We start from the raw sequence: 18379 nt of genomic DNA, 5'->3' as shown, positions 1-18379 counted from the left end.
TTGGTTTCCGTAATTTCTATATGTGAAATAGTTGTTGTTTACCTTTGTTTAGGATTTTTTAGGCCGTTAAAAGATAAAAATACAAATTTACTATTATTGTTTTGTTTTAGCAGTTTGGATAGTTTCAATATATGATATTAAACTTTTTCGAATGATTGAACTTGGTTTTCACAATTGATATATGTGACAAAGTTGTTGTTTACCTCTGTTTAGGACGTTTTTTGTTGTTAAAAGGTAAAAATACAAAGTTGCTATTATTCACCATGTTTTACAGTTTGGATAGCTTCAATACATGATATTAAATTTGTCCAGATTGAATTTGGTTTCTATGATTGATATGTGTGAAAAGCCAAAATACTTCTATTGTTTATGTTTGTTTAAGACTTTTGCGCTGTTAAAGAGTAAAAATATAATTTTACGATTATATCTTTATTTTAACAATTTAGATAGATTAAATACATGATATTAAACTTATTCAAATTTTTGAACTTGATTGACAAGCTTGATATGCATGAATAATTTGTGGTTGATATGTATTTAATAATAACATATATTTTTATATAGAAGATTAAAATGAGTGAAAAAAATTGGACGTGTGAAACTTTTTTGACTAACCCATGAAAAAAAGACGAATCTTACCTGAACATCGAAACACAAAAAATTATGGTAATTGGTTACATATGCTGTATACAAAAAGTATATATTGATTGTTTTAAACATATTATTAATTAATCATTAAACTTAATAGTTTTATCTAATTAATTTATAGAAAAAAGCAAAAGAGAAAATGGCTGCTGAGATTGAAGTTATATCTTATTGTTTTGTCAATATGCAAGAATTGAAAAAGCAAATTTTTACAGAGGTTGCTGGAAAAGAAAGACATGAACGGGTCCGAGGTCTTGAATTGGGTCCAACACCATCAAGCTACTATAGATATAGCTCTCAATAATTTACATTCTCAACAAGTCAATATTCACAAGACATTTTTATAGTCAGAGAGGAGTTGCAAATTATGCAATAATGTTTCTAGCAAATGAAAGTAGAAAGAGAACATGAGTGTGCTAAAATTGAAGAAGAACCAATTAGAATGGACCAAAAGCATGCAAAATTTTAGCAGTTGCATGATCGATTCGATACTCTTATGAATTTTACGCAACAACAATTTTCAAGAACTAATCTAGGTGGTCCACCAACTCAGATATTATATTTAGTAACCATTTATATTTTTTAATATAAATAATAGCTTATTATTTAGTTTTAAAACTTGTATGAAATTATTCAGTAGGTTCTTGAACACGCTAGTGACCAAGGTGAAAAAAATCCTTTATCAAATAGCAGTATTTCAAATTTATGCGGTTATCAATTTCATACATTTTAAATATTTTGGTTAATGTACTAAATTAATTTGAATGTTATTACATGTATTATTAAACTTTGTGTTACATGCATATTTGAACAAATTGTGTATTTATAATATTCAATTTATGAATTGAAGTTCGTTTTTATTTCTTTTAACATTTTTATTTAATGATAATAATAAATATAAAAATAAATTTAATAAAAAAATAAATTTTTTAATTTCGTGACGTTTGTGTTTAAAAACATCACTAAATTCAAAATTTAGTGACGTTTGTTGCATAATACGCTGCTAAATTAACGACGTTTATCTATATAAACGTCTCTCAATAAAGTGAAATTTTACGATACAAATATTTCTAAATTAGTAACGTTTTCTTGATAAAATATCATTAAATTAACGACATTTATAAACACAATCGTCATTAAATTAACATTTCTTATAAAATGCTACTATTTTCTTTGATGCAAGTATAACCAACACTCTAAATAACATTTTTGTCAAATGCCACTAATATTCTAATAGTATTTATAAATGTTGCTAAATCTTAATAAAAACATCATTAAAAACTTAAATATCTGTAAGACCGTACTATTATATAAGGGTTCGTCCTTGATCGTCTTTATCCGAGCAAATCAGTGTCGGATCTGTTCTTGTAGGGTCATATCCGAACAAATTTAACCTCACATGATTGATGGAGCAATCATATCAACATATAGAAGAAAGGTAGTAAAATAATTTGAAAAAATTAATAATGCGGATAATCCGATTTCTGTATTGGTAGGTTGAGATTTTTTTGTCCTCCATTGCACATCATCAAAATGTCGGCAGAAGAACAGTCAGAATCAATTCGATCGGTCGATTAGGCCCGTTGACTCGCGCTAATACAAAATAAATCTTTCGCCCTCGCGCGACCCCTCGCTACATAGACCTTATCGGCTGCCGTGTCAAGTAAGTGGAAGCAAAGGGCAAGCAATATCCGGGCACAAATTAAGAATGAGGAGTCCCATGACTATGAGTAGGAGGAAAAGTCCCTTCGCACTTCAAATTATAAAGTTCCATTGTCGAAATTCCCCAAGGAACCATCAACAGGTACTTAAAGGACCCTGTTTGTCTTTTATATATATATTTTTGCTAAGCCAAGGTTTTATTTGGATGATTACAGTAGCACATTAAGAACTACAGTAGTACATTCCAGGATACACCACTTCCAGTACAACCAAACATAATATGAAGATTCCAACAAATCCCCTAATACCACTTGCAGTACAGCCAAACATCCAAATCCCAGATCTTAACTAATAAAGTTGGATGGTTTACTCACCGCCAGGCCATGAAATTCTCTAATCTGTCAACCCCAGCCTTGGTCAATACATCTGCCACACCATTTGCCTCTCTTGGTACTTTGCAAAACTTAACATTCTCCATCGCCTCCATTAGGAACTCAATTTCCATGAAAATATGGTGCAGACTCCAGGGTTTCCTTGTCATTCTTAGTCCAACTCGGGACAACCATCGAGTCTGTTTCAACAATTAGACCACTTCTTACATTGCTGTCAAATTCTGCAACCACCTCAAACGCAAATTTTATTGCCCATAATTCAGCCACATATGCAAACTGCCTACCCAGAGGGCAAGAAAACATTGCCACCAATTCTCTATTTGAGTTCCGAATAACACCACCACACCTAGCAGGACCGGGCGATCCTCTAGCAGAACCATCGACATTAGCTTTCAGCCAACCTGCTTTAGGGGGAGTCCACGAAACCAAGGGTCTAACAACTTTTGCCTGGCCTGTTGGTACACAAGGAATAGGATCATCCCACCACAACACTTCCTGAAAACTGCTATCTCCCACGGCTTTGATCCATGTAAAGTTTCACTAGAAATAAAAGCTCTTCTACCTTTTAACTTTTTCTGTTCGAAAACAACTTCATTCCTCATTAACCAAATAGACCAAAAAGCTGCAGCACAAGTAACGAGCCACCATTGTTTAAGCCTTGCATAGAATGGGGACTCGAAACGTTGTAAGATAAAAGAGTACCCAGAATTAGGGAAGCACCACCTGATACTCCACCATGCAGAAAACCCACACCAGAAAACTTACATATAGGGACAAGCATACAGCATATGATTAGATTCCCCTTCAACACTGGAGCACCAGGGACAACAACATTGGGAATCTTCCAGGGATGCCTCTCCTTCTCAAGAAGGCTTTTGTAGGAATCTTATTCAACAGTAGCAACCACAGAAAACATTGGACCTTTGGAGGAATCTTAAACTTCCAATTCTGACTGCCCTCAGGTAGTATTGCAAGGTTATCGCCCTGGCAAAGTAGATCTGAGACTTTTTTAACGGTGAACTTACCACACCTATCATGCTCCCGAATAATCCTGTCATTTTTTGAGGGCCTTAATACAACTCCTTGAGTGGATCTTTGTAGCTCCAACAAACATGCTGATTCCCATACACTAAGTTGCCTCCTGAACCGTTCACCAGGATAGAGACTAACATTTGAGACACATTCCTTGATCCATTTTATCCATTTCTCAGCGAATCCCATTAACTCCAGAACATGAAACAAGAAAACCCAATTAATGCAGTCATAAGCCTTCTCAAAATCCAGTTTTAGTATCACACCACCATCCTGCCGTGGGTCTTTTTTCATCGAGTGAACCGCTTTATTAGCCAGTAGGATTCCATCCATAATCGGTCTCCCTGCAATGAATGCCTATTGAGTGTGTATTTCTTGCAAGATAATTGGCAAAGAGCCTAGGTAATGGCTCTATGGATTGAGGTTATGTGTGGCCTATTTACATACAAATATGTGGAATACGGAATATGGGAAGACGTATTTGAAGTGACAGATCATTGTGTTTGCTTTGCTAAAGGTGCAGTTGAGACACTTAAATTGAGTACAGGTTTGATTTTGCTACCAGTCTGCCGTAACACCATCACCTGGTTAAGGAACAAGACAAAATTAGGTGTTGTCGTTCCCTTTGATGACAACCTCAATTTCCACAAGGTAACAGAGAACATGTGTTCATATATGTTAAGAATTATAAGCTTTTAAATTCATTACTGGGGTTTATTTAATTGCTTGATTACAAGTGATAGCAATTGGAATTCTAATTAGGGTTGGCATACATGCAATTTCCCATTTCGCATGTGATTTTCCCTGCTTGCTTCTTGCCACTCTTGATAAGTATAAACCAATTATAAAATATTTTGGAGAACAACCCAAGAGCTACTAGCATTTTGTGAAGCACACAGAAGGAGTAACTAAGATTGTAATGGTGGTGTTAATGGCCATAGCTTTCACGTTGGCAGGGTAGGATGAACCTCCCCAAGCCTCTCAAGAAGCTAATTGGCTTTAACGCCTTCTGGTACTCTCACCATCTATTTGTCATTCTTTACACTCTCCTCATTGTGCATGGAATTAAGCTGTTCCTAATCCACAAATGGTACAAAAAAAGGGTAAGTGATGATCTCGAAATCAAATTCCAACAATTCAATGCTATATTTATTAAACATCCCTGTTAACTTGATTCTTTTGGAAATGATAGACATCAACGTATTTGGTAGTTCCAGTTATTCTTTATTTATATGCTACATATATTAAACATCCCTGTTAACTTGATTCTTTTGGAAATGATAGACATCGATGTATTTGGTAGTTCCAGTTATTCTTTATTTATGTGAATGACCAGGCTGCTTAGACAAGCATCAACACTGTTATAATATAGAAGGTAAGCAATTTCTCACTTTACATAATCCAATGCAATATTTAACTTCCTAGGTTAAAAAGAAAAATAAAATTCATCAGGATTTCTATTTCTATCTTTGAAATCTTTAGGTGGCTGTTTATCTTGGAAATGTACTAGCATTTCACATGTCAAAGCCGCTTGGATTCAGATAAAATAGTGGACAATACATGTTTGTCAATTGCGCTGTGGTGTCTCCATTCGAATGGTAAGCCTTAGCCTTTAAATTCAAAATATGGGTTTGGCATATCCTGTAATTAGTTTTTTTTTTTTTTAACCCTAAACAAACACTGTCAAAAAGATACTTTTGTTTTTAACCTGACAATGATTGCTGATCACATAGGAACTTACAGGCACCTATTTTCGAATACTTCACCCTCGGAGAAGACTATCTCAGTGTTCATATTAGGACTCTTGGTGACTGGACACAACAACTTAGGATCGTATTCTCAAAGGTGCATATTAATATAATTTTTACTCTTTTTTTAAACCATTCTAATGTCAAACTTATGGAATAGCTTAAAATTTTGGCTTTAATTTGATGTAATTATTTTTACTATTATCTTTCATTTTATAGCTAACAATTTTATTAACATGACTAAAACAAACCCACAGCATCACGCGAGTTTTCTCTCTAGTACCTTACTAAGCTAAAATAGTACTCCATTTTTTTGCTTGCCACTGGGTTCATTAGAGCTTAACAAGCAACAAGCTCTTCTTAAAAGAAATTCATTTTTTTGCTAATTCATCTTTCATGAATATTGTCAACAAAATCTTTGTCGAATAAGAATTAAGTTAATTACTCAAATGAAAAAAAAAAAAAAAGAATAACAATAATATTATTTAAAGTTATTTTTATTTTTATTTGGACTTTTTTAATTTCCATATGGTTTTTATTTTATTTTCTCATATTTATTTATGTATAAATTTTGTAAAACAATATATATTTATTAAAGAATAATACAAGAAAAATTCTATGTATGCATTAAATTTTGAAATTATTTTTAAAAGGGATAAGAATAGACATAGTTAAAATATTCTCACACAACACAAGGCATTATTCTAGTAAATATAAAGTTATCATCATATTTGACTATAAATAGTAGTATAGTTTGATAAAGGGAATACAAGAGGAAAAAAATAAAGAAAGAAAATTTTGTTTGAAAGAAGATTGAGTTTTGGATAATAATACTTTACAGAGATTTTGTTTGTTTGAAAGAATACATTATTTTTATTTTTTTCAATTTTTGCTTTTTTTTCTTTTTTTTTTTTTGGAAAACAAAAAAAATAAAATCAAGGAATTAAAATTAAAAATTAATTAAGAATATTAAATCAAAACTTAGGATAACATGTAATTCTTTTTGCTTTAAGTCTAAAAAAGAAAGTCTCTAGTTGAGTGGACAAACTATCGTAATGATTTTGGAATCGTTAGATGAAATTTTAATATCAAAATAAAAAGTCATCTATTTTTTTTTGTTAGGTGCGATTAGTCACCTAACAAAAATATCTTTTTATTAAAAGCCTAAAACTAGTTTAAAATTTATCAAAAAGATAATTTTGGTCTTTGAAATCAAATATAAGTTTAGCAATATAGTTACGAGTAGCGAATGGTTAGCACTTCTTGCTGCTCATTTTAAAAATAACACTAATTGATTACAGGTTATCCTTTAGTATTGATGAAAGTGATATTAATTTTACTATTTAAAACAATCCTTATAATTTCATTTATTTATATTTTTGTAAAATCCTGTTAAGACATTTTATTTAGAAATAAAATGAAAATATTTGGTTTCAAAAAATTTTTTGAATTCCTCAATATCTAGACAAAACTTCAAAGAATATTTCTCCACTTAGATTCTCATAATAATCTTTAAAATCTAGTATAATATGCCTTTATAAATAATAATAGTTAGAAAACTCTCTAATATCTAGGTAGGATCCTAAAAATTATTTTTACTTAGAAATATTAGCTTTTATTTCTAAAAGAATAATTATCCAAAATCACTAACTATTAATTTATGCTTTTTTTATAACAAAACAAAGTGATGTAATATGAAGCAAATGAGTGATGCAAATATAAATTTAAAGATACAAATGGCCAATTTAATTCATCTTATAAATTTTATCCTTTTTATTTTTCATCATTATTTATTTTTAAAAAAATTTAGTGATATAAGATATTTTATTTAATTTTACTTATTTGTGTTGGAAATTTTTCTTTAATTCCTCAATATCTATGTGAAATTTAAGAAAATTGATTCTTTCCGTTGAAAAATCCTTATAATAATTTTTTAAAACAAAATAATATTCTAAAAAATGATCATTTGAATTTCCTCTAATATCTAAGTAAAATTTTCAAAATCATTCATTTACTTAGAAATATTATTCTAATTTATTTTTAAAAGAATTATTTTCAATTGTTATTTTGCTATTTCACATTTATTGTTAATGCATACAATGCATACATGAGAATATGAGCATAAATTAAATGAAGTACGTAATTATATATTTTTTTTCAAATAGATTTTATTTAGCATGAAAATGGCATTTTTTGTATACGAAATATTTATTTATTATTTATTATTTATTTAACTCTCAATATCTAGGTGGAATTAAAAATATTAACCTTTTGTCGTAATGTGTGGGTCTGAAAACCTAACCATAGGACATGAAAAACATTTTAAAGTCTCAAAACCAAAGGAGTTACCACCAATCTTTTTAAAAAATATGATTGGCTATTTAAAAAGTTTATTTTTTTAATAAAATAATAAAATGAATTTAAAGTTTGTGAAAAAGATATTTTAGTCTATAAAAACAATGATAAGTTCGAGAGTTGATTATGCATAAGAAATGATTACACTCTTATAATGCTCATTAAAATCGGTACCATTTGACTATATATTATCGTTGAGCTTTAATAAAAATGGTCATAAGTTAAATGTTTGAAAATTAATTCCTTGATCTTCATTTATTCCTTCCAAAATCATTTTCTTGAAATAAAATCACTTTGAAATTTGAACTTTGAAAACAAACCATTTTATTTTTGAATTTTTGAAAACAAATCTAGCTATTTTGGATAAAGATGAAAAATCATTAGTATTGGAACATTTCTTTCTTTCCTTTATATTTAGGTGAAATTCCAAAAATATCCTTTTTGGGAATTTTCATAATGTCCCATAAAATCAAGATAATGTTTCTCATTAATGATAATTGTTGAGAATCCCCCAATATTTAAGTCAGATCTTAAGAATTATTTTTACTTGAAATATCTCCTTATTTTATTTTTTAAAATATTTTTTAAAACAAACTTTATTCAAAAAACCATGTAAATGATATGTATAAGTGCAACAAGACATAATATATGCATAAGAATTAAACTGTGAATAACAAAAATAAATCTATGAATGCAATGACAATTTAAGAATGCTAATGCATATAATAATTTATCAAAATGAAATGCAAATGCATGAAAATGGGTTTAGGGTTAGCTGTCACAGTTTCAATTAGGTTCTTAGTTTAGGGTTTGGTTTAAGGTTTAAGGTTTAGGGTTAGGTTTAAGGTTTGGGGTTTGGTTTTGAGTTTTAGGTTTAGGGCTTGACTAGGGTTTAGGTTTAAGGTTTGGGTTTGGTTTAGGGTTTGACTAGTGTTTTAGGTAAGGTTAAGGTTAGGGCTAGATTTAGGGTTTAGGGTTTGACTAGGGTTTTATGTAGGTTTAGATTTTTACATTAGGAAAAAAGACCATCAATGATAATTAAAACTTCTTCACAAATCTCCAATATTTAGGCAAACTTTTGTAGCAAGTTTAATTAACATAATTCTCATTTTTTCTTATGTGAATGCTTATGATAATTAAGTGCTAATCATGAAATTAAACTACATATGAATGATGAATGCAATTAGGCTATCATGCAATTACATTACAAAGACAATTTCACAATCACTTGGAAAACATAGTAAAAGATTGCATTTTATTTCACCAAACACTTAGAAAATTCTTACAATATTATTTTTTTTTTGTAGAGATAGAGGTATTTGGTGAGGGTAAAGATATATATATTTTTTTGTTACATCAAGAGGGCAAAATCTTAATACAAGTCAAGGGGAGGGGGAAGGCCTAACTCAAAACTAGGCCCTTGGTGTCCCCTCAAACGCTTTTAACCACTAGGCCAAAGGCTTGGGGACGAGGGTAAATATATATTTATAAATATGGGATAAGATTAACTTACACTAATGTAAAACTTTTTAGTTTTATCAATTTTTTAACTATTAATTTCAATAGATCCAAAGAATAAGAGAAACAAGTCAAAAAAAGAAAAAATAGTTTAATCTTATTTCTTGAATATATTAAAATTAATGTTTAAAAAATGTTTAAAACTAGAAAAAGTTACTGTATAAATTAATCCCTCATATATATATATATATATATATATGAAGTACTAATAGCAAAGGGTGTATCAGGATTTTGGATACTTTTGAAAGTTGTTTCCAATTTTATAAAATTTGGTCTCTCTTTTATTTTTTCCATTTCCTTTCTTGTTTTTTTTTTTTTTTTTTTATTTTTTTTTATTTTTTATCTTGTGTTGGCATTTTCATATATACTAGCATTTTAGTTATAGATGGCAATGGCGTGGATATCTATTATTTTTTAGATATTTGTATCTAAATCTATTTAATACTCATAATATCCGAATTTGTTTAAATATCCATTTAAATTTGGTATCACTATTCAAATATAATTTCATTTAAATCAAGAATATCCATTTAAATATTCGAATCTATTAAAATATTTATTTATTTTAAAATTTTTGTCAACATATAAAATAATAAGAATTAAATTTAAAATTCAAATTCACTTTTAATTAATAACAAATAAAGATTATTTGCTAAGGTTTGAAACCTTACACAAATATAAAATTTTATATATTTTCTTATGTAAACAGGTAACGGATCATGTAAAGATTCGAATATTCATTACTATTAATTAAAATTTAAACAAATTTAAATTTTGGATATTTAGAGAATACTAGCTACATCTTATTCAAATATGTCACGGATAGTAAATTTTTTATTTGAATCTATTAATTTTCTATTTATAACTATCCAAATTTGATATAAATAAATCAAATAATGATGAATATCTATTTATTTACTATTTAATTCATCCTTAATTTTAATCCTCTGATCCTCAACAATAAAGATGCAAAATTTTTAAACTCAAAATTTAAGAAAAAAACACAAAGAAAAGTTACTGTCTAAGGATACTAAAACTAAGGGAAAAGAAATAGGCTGTTACAGCCCCTCTAAATTCTTTCCCTAATGAGGGGCTACAACCCTTCTAATTATGTCCTCAACTGTGCTGGTATAACCCCCTTTATATGAAGGTGGAGAACCGATTTTAATTGGCTGGTGCATATTCGGCTGTAATGCAATGCTATCAACACAATTCAATTTTTCATTCATTTTTATCTTCAATAGTGACAGCAGATGGTGGTGCGATTATAAAATTATGATTTTTGTATCATTACGCTACCATTATTTAAATATTTTGTAAACATTTAATTTACTATAAGTCTTTTCAATGAATTAAAAAAGATTGCATCATTTTATTAATTTTAATTTTCAAAAGATCAAAATAAAAAAAAAAACCCATAAATGGATCTGCTTATGGGTCAAATAATTAGTTCGAATTTTAAAAAGTTTTGATATAAATATTAAGTCCGTTAAAAAATATTTAGACAAATAAATGACACTCGATCAAAAAATAAGACTGAACTTAAGTTTTACCATTTAAGTTCTAGGCTTGGCTCCATCTGAAAATTTAAAAAAAAAAAATTTATTATAATGAGATAAAAGTCCATTAGTTTATTTTTTTTATAATGAAAAAGATCTATTTATTTTATTATTTATAATAAGATAAAGCTTAATTTTTTATACAAAATATTAAAACAATGATTTAATTTTAAATTACATTCAACAAAATTAAATTAGACTCAAATTCAAATGACTCATAAATTTAATTAAAATTAATTAAATTAATAATTTATAAAAAATTTATTTTTTTAATTTTAAATAATAATACTTTAGGTGAATTTAAGTTTTATTATTACATGTAAGAACGAATTTAAATTAAAAATAAAACTTAAAAAATTATATCAAATCAAACTTAAACTTATTTAAAATATTAAAATATCATATTAAATCGGATCAAAATATGATCTAGGCTGTCCTATGAGCAACTCTACCCATATTATAAAGAAAAAGTATGGAACATGAGAAAACCACAAGTAGTTGTCAATCTTACTAAGAGATTAAGGGTAATTGGGTAAATGCTAAAATGGATAATAAATAATAAACCATTAATTTATATTATAAAATAAATTATACTATAATTTAAAATAAATTATATTATAAATTTATCAAATATGTTTGATGTATCTTATATATTTACTTATATATGAATTAATTAAACATGCTTTTTATATCATATAATATATCGAATACATGTGAGATATAAATTTTGATTGTTCAAAATTTATGTCAATATAATTAAATAAAGGATACATTTTTTTTAAACATATACACAATATTTTTATATTATTTTTATTTCATATTATTATGTATTTTAAATTATTAATTTAAGTTTCATCACCTATATCTTATTTTATGAAATGAAAACATATAAGTTATAATTATTATATTATAATTAATTATAATTATAAATTTATAGGATTCATTAAAATTAAATATAAAATTTAGACAAAAAATTCTTTACATAATTTTTTTTATCATAGTATAACCATTGTTGTAGTACAGTAAAAAAATGGAGTAAAAATCCTGTCAGTGAAACAAATTATTAAATGGTGACCATAAAAATCTATATAAAAATACGCGATTAGTGGAGAGTAGGTCCTACTCCCTTCTTATGCCTTCTTCGTTAAGTTTTCGACTCAGTCGGCCTATCAGATCACTATACAAGGGTTCGTCCTTTATCGCCTTAATGGTCCCTTTTACGTAGCAGAATCAGCTACTACAGCAGAACAAATTTAGACTCAGGGAGCCGGATCGAATCGTTGTGGGGGCGAAAACAGTCGTTTCAAGGCCATATCCGACCAAATCAGTATTGGATCCGACCATGTAGGGCCATATCCGAACCAATATAGATTGATGGCGCAATCATGACAACAGAGAATTGAAAAGGATAAATATATATATATATATATATATTTTGATATAATCAAAGGTAATCCTCTTTGGCCACCTTTTTTGTTGATTGCTTCTGCTCTTCCCTCGAGATTTTTTTAAAAATAATGTTATTCCCTATTTTGCGGTGCAGGCATTAATGATGGGCTTTTCTCTTTTTTTTTTTTTTTCACAAAAACAATAATTTTTTTAAAGAATTTTGCATTGATGCGGTTGTTGTTACAAATTAGGAGTGCTGAGTATTTTCTAACCTTTTTTGGCCAATCAGGAGTATTTTCTAGCTTAACACCTATCAATTGAATTATAATTTTATTTATTTTAATAATTAAATTAAAAATTTATATTCTCAGTTAAAGCTAGATTTACAACTTTTTTTAATCTAAAAAACAATTTTGACATGGTTGTTTTAAACTCTCAAAGCACATGGTTTGTCTTTTCTGGTGGTACATTCATATCAACGTACAGAAGAAGTTAGTAAAATAATAAAAAAATTAATAATGCGGATATCCGATTTCCGTATTGTCGCATGTCATCAAAGTGCAGGCAGAAGTGCAGTCAGAGTCAATTCAATCGGTCGATGAGGCCCGTTGACTCGCGTTAAAACAAAAGAAATCTTTCGCCCTCTCGCGACATCTCGCTGCATCGACCTTATCAACTGCCAAGTTGTATAAGTAACTTTGGAGGAAAGGGGAAGCAATATCCGTAAACAAATTAAGAATGAGGAGTCCCGTGACTCTGAGTAGGAGGAAAAGTCCCCTCGCACTTCAAATTATAAAGCCCCATTGTCGAAATTCCCCAAGGAGCCATCAGCAGGTACTTAAAGGGCCCTGTTTCTCTTTTATTTATATATATTTTTTACTAAGCCAAGGTTTTATTCATCACGAAACTGGATGATTACAGTAGCACATTAAGAACTACAGTAGCACTTTCCAGGATAAACCACTTGCAATGCAGTCAAACATAACTGGATGGTTACAATAAACCCATGGATATCACTTGCAGTACAGCCAAACACCCAAATCCTATATTTTAACTAACAGAGTGGGATAGTTTACTCACCACCAGGCCATGAAATTCTTTAATCTGTCAACCCCAGACGTAGCCAACGCATCTGCCACGCCATTTGCCTCTTTTGATACTTTGCAAAACTCAACATTCTCCATCGCATCCATTAGGAACTCAATTTCCATGAAAATATGGTGTAGACTCCAGGGTCTTTCCTTTTCATTCTTAAGGGACCCGTTTGTCTTTTATATGTCTTTCACTTTTGAATTTGAACCCCCTTTTTTCTTTATGCAATGTTTAAATTTATGTTTATATCGGTGCTTGGTGTCTCCTATAATTGGTTGTTCAAGTAATGCAATAAGTTTCAATTAGTTGCCAAAATATCAATATTTACTGAATTTAAATCTTATTTTAAATTAAAACTTATAACATAATATTAGAACTATCCCAAATGCATGAGATTGTTACATTTGGGAAATTGAGACTTAACTTTTAACAAACTAAGATGTGCAAAAAACTGATGATTTGGAGGTTAATTAGGACATAAATTATACTATTTAAAGATAAATTAGACTTTTAATTTAAGAACGGATTAATTAGGGCATTTAAATATAGATTTAATTACATAAAATAGAAGTATATGCAAAATTTTTATAATAACTTATTAAGCTAAAACAATACTCCATTTTTTGCTTGCCACTTGGTCATTAGAGCTTGACAAGTGGCAAGCTTTTTTAAAAGAAATTAATTTTTGGCTAACTCATCTTTGTTGAGTATTTTCGTCAAAATCTTTGTCGAATAAGATTTAAGTTAATTATTCAAATACAAAAAATATATTATTATTATTATTATTATTATTATTATTATTATTATTATTATTATTTTGACTTTTTTATTTTCCATATGTTTTTTTTTGTTTTATTTTCTCATCTTTATTTATGTATAAATTTTGTAAAAAAGATATATTCATTAAAGAATAATACAAGAAAAATTTTATGTATGCCTCAAATTTATCAAATTATTTTTAAACGGGATAAGAATAGAAATAGTAAAATATTCTCACACAACGCCAGGGCATTGTTCTAGTAAATATAAAGGAATCATTATATTTGACTATAAATAGTCATATATTTTGATAGAGAGCATACAGGAGAAAAAAATAAAGAAATAATTTTTTTGAAAGAAAATTGAGTATTGATATTAATACTTTACAGAGAGTTCTCTACTAAACATAAGATATAAGTGGTGGAAATCTAATTAACAATTTTCAAATAAGGGATTTTGTTCTAGATTAGTTAATCAAGTTCAAGATTTTGACTCTGAATCTGTTAGGGCAATTTAAATTTCATAAAATTTTGTTATATATATTTATTAATTATGTTAATATATATATATTATCTTACAATTTCTTTTTCTTTTTGTTTTTTTAACTGATCACTTTCGTAAATAAGTAGACGAGGAAAAAGTAGAGAACAATATTGTATATCCATGTGAAAATTAATTCGTAACAATCCATTTAAGATGGCCCTTTTTGAAATTTATAATGAGAAAATTGAAATTATAGCTAACGACTTTTCGATTAAGTAGTTATTTAAATGTTTATCAACATTTATTGTTTAATTTAGTGTTTTGGAGCATTTGAATGGTAAGTTTTTTTTTTTTCCACATTAATTTAGTCCCTTCAACGCGTATGAAAAACTCATGTCATGTATTGATGGTTTTGGGGTTAGATTTCGAGCATATATGATACAGGAGACCATATATAAGAAATAAAAACATATATATTTTGTTACCTTCACCTATTAGCAGCTTGTCATGTAGAAATGAAATCTCTAACATGAAATTTTATTTTGCATCAGAAGCTGAAAGGAGAGTCGAAATACCTGATCAACCGCTTGAAAATGCTACGATCAGAGATGGAAGAAATAAGCGAGGAGCAGAAAGAGATAAAAGAAGGGCAAAGACAAGTAAGAGAAAAATTTGAAGCCGTTGAAATGGAATGTGACCAACTCAGAAAGGAGACCAATCTCATAATGCAGCAGAGTTTGAACACCCAAATCCGCCTTGCATTCATGTTCCAAATCTTGAGCGCACGACAAAACCAAGAGTTTGACAAGGCAGCCATACTCACTGTTGCTCTCCGGTAGTACTTCTCTTCACAACTATTCATAATTATTTCTCAAATTACATATACTCTGTAATCTGTATTTAGTTGCTTATAAAACATTAACATCGCCTTTTCCTTTGCTTGTTATTACAGCGAGCTGATAGCAAGAGAGAATCAGAAAAAGTAAATTATGCACCGAATAAATAAACGGTGGGGAAGACGACCTCTTTTTGTATAATATTTAGTTAGTTTACCCATAATTCTAGCTAGAAGCTGACAATAAATATGTTTGTTGTGCATGTATATATTAACCTTTTTGTAAAATTTATTAAGTTAGTTTAAAACAAGTAAATTGCTTCATGCGTTGATAGTTATTTTGCAATATTTCATTTCATTCACGATTTAAAAATTTTTTTTTCATTTACGATTTTTCCAAAAATATTATAAATTCATTCGTTTCTTTGATCTTTATTGAAAATTGATAAAATTTATCACTTTAACTTGTACGTCCCTCTGCATGTTTAATTGGCAAAAGTTGGACTCTGATTTTTGTAGTAAAATTTATGCTATATGGAATGCATGTGATATTGACGTACATATTTTCATTAAATTTTAACAGTTATGGATGAAATTGATGAATTTTAAAAATTTTAAAGAAACCGTGAATCCACAAAAATAATGAATAATCGTTCAAACAGAATTTAATTATAACTTACTTGATTTTCTATCATATTTTATGTGAATTAGGTGGTTGAGTATTCTAATAAAGACCAAGATTTCAATCGTTGCTGTTGCCCTCAAATGGTCGCGTTTGGTGGTTTTGGTGTGACTGGTGTATCCGTCTTTCTATGTTCAGCGCGACAATCATCGTCGACTCTACTACAGCATCTGCGTTTGGTGATGCAGATCTGAGTTGTAGGGATTTGATGTCGTGTTGAATATCCTATATATTTCAATCTATTACTTCCGTGTGTTTTGAGTCATATATATGCATAAATTTATTTATCCATTATTCTATTGTCTCATGTTTTGCCATTTTTCTAACATTTTCCTAACGGAGGTTGGGATGTTTCGTAGTGACATAATCGAAGAATATTGGTCGGCTCAAAGGATCATAAGAAATAGAGATATCAAACCAGGTAAAAAATATAATTATTCAGTTTATAAATTTTAAGTTTATATATATATAAAAGGTCAAAATTTAAGGAAAATTTTAAAAAAAAATTACAAAGCGATTAAGAATCGAATTTCAATTTAATAAAAATCCACCTCTTTAGGTTAAGTCTTAAATTTTTATAATTTTTAAGTTAAAAGGGTTTTTGTAAAATTACCATTTTAACAAAGGAAAATATTAAAAAATGTTTTTCATTTAAAAAAAAACACTATTTTGTGAACTTCCCAAAAGGGTAAACATTTAATAATAAAAGAAAAAAAAGTATATTTACCTTGAAGTTTCACATCAAATAGACTTATCTTTTTTAATTTGAAAATACCCTCTTACCCCTCTAAAGTTTGGTAAAAAATATAGTAATCCTCTTTTACGTGTAATTTACCAAGTTAATTTTAAATGAATATATACATATTCCCTTTCTTAATTATTAACCATTTATTTCTTTATTTTGTTTCTTTTCGTTCTTTCTTTTAGTCATGATTTTTAAATACAAAGTAATGAGAATTTAATTACTTTTGAAAAAAAAATAACTTAATTATAGTTTCATCTTTTGGGAAGCAAGCCAATAACGAATTAGGCAACAGCATACCACTCAAAGCTAAAGATGGAAAACCATTATATACAAAAAAAAAAAAAAATTGTAAAATAATTAAGATTTTGAAGAAATAAAGTGAAGGAAATAAAACAAATAATATAACAAAAATAACTGTTTTGCAGTTTGGTTCACTAACCTTTGATGGTGAGCAACTTTCACTGGTCTTAAACTTCCTAGCGGAGCCATGGAAGAAGAAAATAAAATCATTGTCCATCGTTAGTGGAGTTGATTTGTGACTTGCTGAGTTGTGATTTAAAGAAACAGAGAAAGAAAAGAAATAGTCCAAATTCAAAAACGAAAGGGCAAAAGGCAGGCTAGTGCTGGGTTGATCAGTGGTCACCGGTGAGGATTAGTTGGTTGGTGGCAACCGAGTATCGAATGTGAAAGGAGTCAAGTGGCCTATTAGGTGGTGTGGGTGCGAGGGTAAGGTTGCAAAAGACAGAGCAAACGAGAGGAATGCATTTAGGGCTAAGGTTTCATTTGGTAAAATAGGTAGAACTGTAAAAGGTTAAAAAATATTAATAATATATTTATTTAATTTAATTAGTGTGATTTGATTTTTCCTTCGATCAATTCGAGTATCAAAATCTAACACTGACAATCGATAAAAAAACTGCTAAAATTGAGAGTGAAATTGCTATGCACTAGAAACCGACTAAACCTACCTGAATATACCAAATACAAGTTATTTTTGTTCGGTTAGCCAATACCAAATACAAGTATTATATCTTAAAGCATAAGTCCATAAATTTATCAATAGACACAAATTTAGAAGTTGCTATTAATTTTTTTTTGTTTAAATACGATTAGTTACCTAATTAAATTTATCTCCTTTTAAAATGAAATCTCAAAATTGGCTCAGATTTTTTAAAAGAATAAATTCTAGTATAAGAAACCAGATAAAATCCAAGAGTACAGCTACGCATAGAGAATGTTATAACACCGCAATAACGCCATATAACAAATAGTACTAGCTGATTTCGTGTTATCCAAGGTCTTCAAATATTTTAAAATTTTTTATAATTTAATATCAAAATTTATTTTTAAAATTACTCTAATAGATTAATAGTAATTTAAAAAAAATTTCTCATTTAAGAGTATATAAGGAAACTACTATTATTCTTGAAAAGATTCCGTCATTGAATTCATTAAGATTTTTTAAAAACTTATTATTTTTAAA

General features: G+C 28.5%; 1 protein-coding gene across 2 annotated transcripts; it reads left to right on the top strand.

The window, feature by feature from the left end:
• Nucleotides 1–2338: 2338 nt before the first annotated feature.
• On the top strand, nucleotides 2339–16445 carry LOC111287969 (uncharacterized). 2 transcript variants are annotated; one of them, XM_089759145.1, is made up of 4 exons: nucleotides 2339–2449; nucleotides 15186–15469; nucleotides 15587–15643; nucleotides 16181–16445. In XM_089759145.1, the coding sequence occupies exons 1-3, from the start codon at nucleotides 2354–2356 to the stop codon at nucleotides 15618–15620; spliced, it is 414 nt and encodes a 137-aa protein (XP_089615271.1). In that variant the 5' UTR covers nucleotides 2339–2353; the 3' UTR covers nucleotides 15621–15643; nucleotides 16181–16445. The 2 variants fall into 2 exon arrangements, with proteins under 2 accessions (XP_089615271.1, XP_022734402.2); XM_022878667.2 differs by lacking the exon at nucleotides 2339–2449 and adding an exon at nucleotides 12670–13134.
• Nucleotides 16446–18379: the final 1934 nt, after the last annotated feature.

Source organism: Durio zibethinus, chromosome 4 (genome assembly GCF_047325235.1).
Source record: "Durio zibethinus cultivar Kanyao isolate XHJ-2024 chromosome 4, ASM4732523v1, whole genome shotgun sequence".
Taxonomy (NCBI): domain Eukaryota; kingdom Viridiplantae; phylum Streptophyta; class Magnoliopsida; order Malvales; family Malvaceae; genus Durio; species Durio zibethinus.
The sequence above is the reverse complement of the archived record's forward strand: the minus strand, read 5'-3'. Positions and strand labels throughout refer to the sequence as shown.